Source organism: Bison bison, unplaced genomic scaffold (assembly GCF_000754665.1).
Source record: "Bison bison bison isolate TAMUID 2011002044 unplaced genomic scaffold, Bison_UMD1.0 scf7180017864338, whole genome shotgun sequence".
NCBI lineage: Eukaryota > Metazoa > Chordata > Mammalia > Artiodactyla > Bovidae > Bison > Bison bison.
The window spans coordinates 1059543-1063285 of record NW_011494910.1 but is presented as its reverse complement, the minus strand read 5'-3'; the positions used below and the strand labels follow the sequence as shown (position 1 = coordinate 1063285).

Below are 3743 nucleotides of genomic sequence, written 5' to 3'. Positions count from 1 at the left end.
TGGCTACCCAGGCTGTGACCCGTGGCTACTGAGACCGTGCCTGTGAACTTACCGTGGTTGGCCGGGGCAGCCAGCAGCCCTAGTGCCGGAAGCCTGGCCGTGGTGGGGTTTGAAGGGAGCGTCCTTGCAGCTTCTGTGCTCTGAGTAAAACGTGTCCTGGTGAGAGAAGCCAGGCTGGTCCCTTTAACCTGGAGACACAGCACACAGTAAGTCAGTTTTTGCCTGAGAGGAACTTTGTAGTCTGGGAACGTCAGCAACCAATTCCAAGCTTACAGACAGTCCCTGTGGAGAATGGTGGAGGGTGGGCAGAAAGTGTGACAGGCAAGGACTTTCTGAGCGTCTGGTCTCTCATCACGTTATGGAGGCGGAAATGGAGGTCCGGACAGGGAGGGCCTGAGCTCAGGGGCCGCAGGCGGCCAAGCTGGTGGGAGAGCTAGGATCAATCTCCAGACCCCCTGACCGGGGACCTTCCCTTGCCTGGGGATCAGGCTCACACAGCAAACGAGCGTAGTCTTCACGTCAGCCCCTGTGCAGGGAGGCAGGGCTGAGGAATGGACTTCTGAACTGAAGGCAGTCTAGGACAGGCTGTGGCACTCCTTTTTGCTAGGAGAATGTGAGGACACTGCTGATGTTCCAGTGAGATATATTTTGTGGTCTCACTTGAAGGCCGAGGGAGGGAGGGATGTGTGACTTCTAAGGGAAGGCTCACAATTGTTGCTACAAATTTGAAGTTTTGTGTCTTCTTTCTTAGCATTATGTGACAGTTTCCTGTGGAGGAACAAGAATTTCACTTCCCAGAGAAAGAGGGAGGCTTGAGACAGCTGATTACGAGGTAGAGAGGGACCAGGCCTCTGGTTCCCAGTTTCTTTCGGGGAACGCAGTGAGTCTGCTACATGGCCTCACCTGGGGGAGCTGGTCCCCGTAGTCTATGAGCTCATCATAGTAGCTTGGATCGATGACCTCATCATAGTTGTCCAGGCTCAGGACATAGTCCCCCAGATGCAGAATGGCATAAGGATCGCCTTCCCTCTCCTTTGAGAGAGATGCTGTCCTTGCTTCCTGCAGCATCAGGATCAGAAGGCTCAGTAAGGCCAGGAGCTTCATGGGGGTCCTGGCAGGTGGGAGTGGAATGAGAATGGAGCCAAATCACTAAGGTGTCCAGTCCTGGGGGAAGAGCTCACAGACTCATCCGACTTCCACCCCTATGCTCGCAGACCCTGAAGCTGTTCGTCACACATAGTGTCTTCAGTGTGAGTGCAGGCTCCCTCCACGCTGGGGCTACATCTCAGGGGACGTCTCCTGTCGGCCCCACTTTAGTCTCGTCCACACACTGATACTCATTCACGTGCGCAGGAATGTGCAGGCACCTGGCAAAATCTCATTTACTCATCTCAACACACACACTCATGCGTGTCCCCCTGTCTACATCACTCCCTACTAACTAGGCATACACAGATGTGCTCTCTTATACAGTCACCCATTCAGAGTACAACTATAAGCCACTACACTAAATTTAGAGAAACTTCACCATTAAGGAAACCTGTGGTTTTTAAGAAGATCATTCATTCATTCTTGCCTTTGCCTGACAAACATGTATGAGCTGTCTTAATAGTCCCAGGCCCTGGATTTGTCTCTGGGGGCACAGAAATAAATAGGGCAAGCCTAGTTCCAGGAATGCCTGATCCATTTAGGGAACATAGGCTTAAAAATTGATTCCGGTTAGAAGTGATTACAGAAAAGAATGTTAGTTTTAAAATGTATTTATGAACGCAGCTTTTTAGAAACAAAAGATTACAGAAACAAAAGAACTCTTTTGTGTATGGTTGTACACACCCAGAAAGTTCCGTAGGTATCTCTGTACAGATGAGTTCAAATGTTCACGCATGTTCATCCACATATGCACAGAGGGGTCAGGGAATGTGTGTCGTGTGGGTGTGAGGCGCCTGGTGTATTTCTGATAACGCATCTTTCCCCAAAGTCAGCTGCACAAGTCTCTAGGAGACTCTCTTTTTTTCCCTTCAATTTTTAAAATTGAAGTATAGTTGATTTACAGTGATGGGCCAATCTCTGCTGTATAGCAAAGTGATTCAGTTATAAAAAATATGGAAGGCTTCATGAATTTGCATGTTATCCTTGTGCAGGGACCATGCTAATCTTCTGTATCATCCCAATTTTATTTTTTCATTTTGTAATCGGATGATAATTGCTTTACAATGTTGTGTTGGTTTCTGCCATACAACTCGAACTAGTCATAATTACATTGATACAGTGTGTGTGTGTGTGTGTGTGTGTGTGTGTGTAGCGCATATTTATATATGCTGCTAAAGCGAGCACTTTCCCTCTTTCTTAATTTTTGCTGGGCAAGGGGGTAAGCCCCCATCCATAGCAAGAGCTGTCTCTTCCACTTACCTCCGACACCTTACTCCAAACCAAATTATATAATCAAAAAAATCTTGAAGAAGAAAGCCCTAAGACGAGTTACTGCCGCCCTCCAACCTCAACGCCAACACCCCACCCCGCTGTGCCCGGTGCTCCCCTCCGCCCACACTCACCCTCCCTTGCGCACCAACAGGCCTAACACCTCAAAGCCCACAACCTTACCCTGTAGACTCTGGGTTCCAAATGGAGCCTCACAGCTTCCAGAGAGGCGGGAACTCTGACGGGGAAGTTATGACCCTCTGAGGGGCCTGGGTAGAAGGTTGCCTGGGGAGGGCGGGGAGCGAGTCAAGCCAATGACTTCTCTCTTTCCTGAGGTCCAGCCGTTTCTTCTCCCCTTTCCTCAGCAGGTCCCTCACGTCACCCCTCTGCTTGGTTGGAAAGACTCTCTCTCTCCCTCCCCCCAGCCCTCCCCTCCCAGCCCCACACGGACCCCTCCCACCTCCACCTCATCCTTTCCTCTCTCTGTCTGCTGTCTGTCTCTTTTTCTGGCCCACTTTCTTTGAGGGGGCAGGTGGCTACCACCCCTGCACGGGACACCCACCCCTCAGATCCTGCACTCTCCAAGAAGAGAAGGCAGCCGTGGGGCTTTGTGGAGGGACGGAGCTCGCCTTTCCCGCTTTCTTCATCCTGAGAGTGACGCGGCTTTGGTTTCAGAGATGGAATCCAAAGATATAAAGAGGCTCACCTGAGGTACTCTGACCAGCGCCACTACCTGCCACCTGGACCTCTAATATGGGACTATAAGTACACAAAAATCACCACAGGGAGAGACATTCAAAGAGGAGATGAACAGGGGATGCGGTAGAATTTGAAAGCCAGCTTCAAGCTCTCTGACAATGATGGAGAGGAAGATACAGGAAACTCTCCGGACCTACACGAATGGGCCCTAGAAAAACATTTCCTGATCATAAACACCAGAAAGCATCGTGTGGGGTCCTCAGGTGTCTGAGGAGAATCTCCCCGCTCCGGGGTCCTTACCAAAGACGCACTTCTTGGGAGAGACTCTTCTTTCCCTGGTGCTTTTGGCAAGTCCCTGCTGAAGGCAGTGGGAAGGAGCTCAGACACCCTCCTCCTGATTCTGCCGGCCTGTATACATGGTTTGCCCAGGTTCTTAGATGATGCTCCTCCTCTCTGCTTCCTCCCACTAACCACGTACTAAATCCCAGCTGCATGGGTCTCAGGATCATTAATTAATCATTCAGTTCAGTTCAGTTCAGTCACTCTGTCATGCCCGACTCTTTGTGACCCCATGAATCACAGCACGCCAGGCCTCCCTGTCCATCACCAACTCCCAGAGTTCTCTC

The 3743-nt window shown here is 50.6% G+C and overlaps 1 protein-coding gene across 1 annotated transcript in view; it reads right to left on the bottom strand.

The window, feature by feature from the left end:
* OPTC (opticin) overlaps positions 1-2614 on the bottom strand; it is a 9159-nt gene extending 6545 nt beyond the window's left edge. Inside the window, exons 1-3 of the mRNA XM_010854125.1 lie at positions 2602-2614; positions 904-1111; positions 53-188 (exon numbers count right to left, since the gene is read on the bottom strand). Of these exons, the coding sequence (XP_010852427.1) occupies positions 53-188; positions 904-1104 (337 nt within the window). The 5' untranslated portion in view covers positions 1105-1111; positions 2602-2614. The remainder of the gene's footprint in view (positions 1-52; positions 189-903; positions 1112-2601) is intronic.
* Between the last annotated feature and the right edge of the window lie 1129 nt (positions 2615-3743).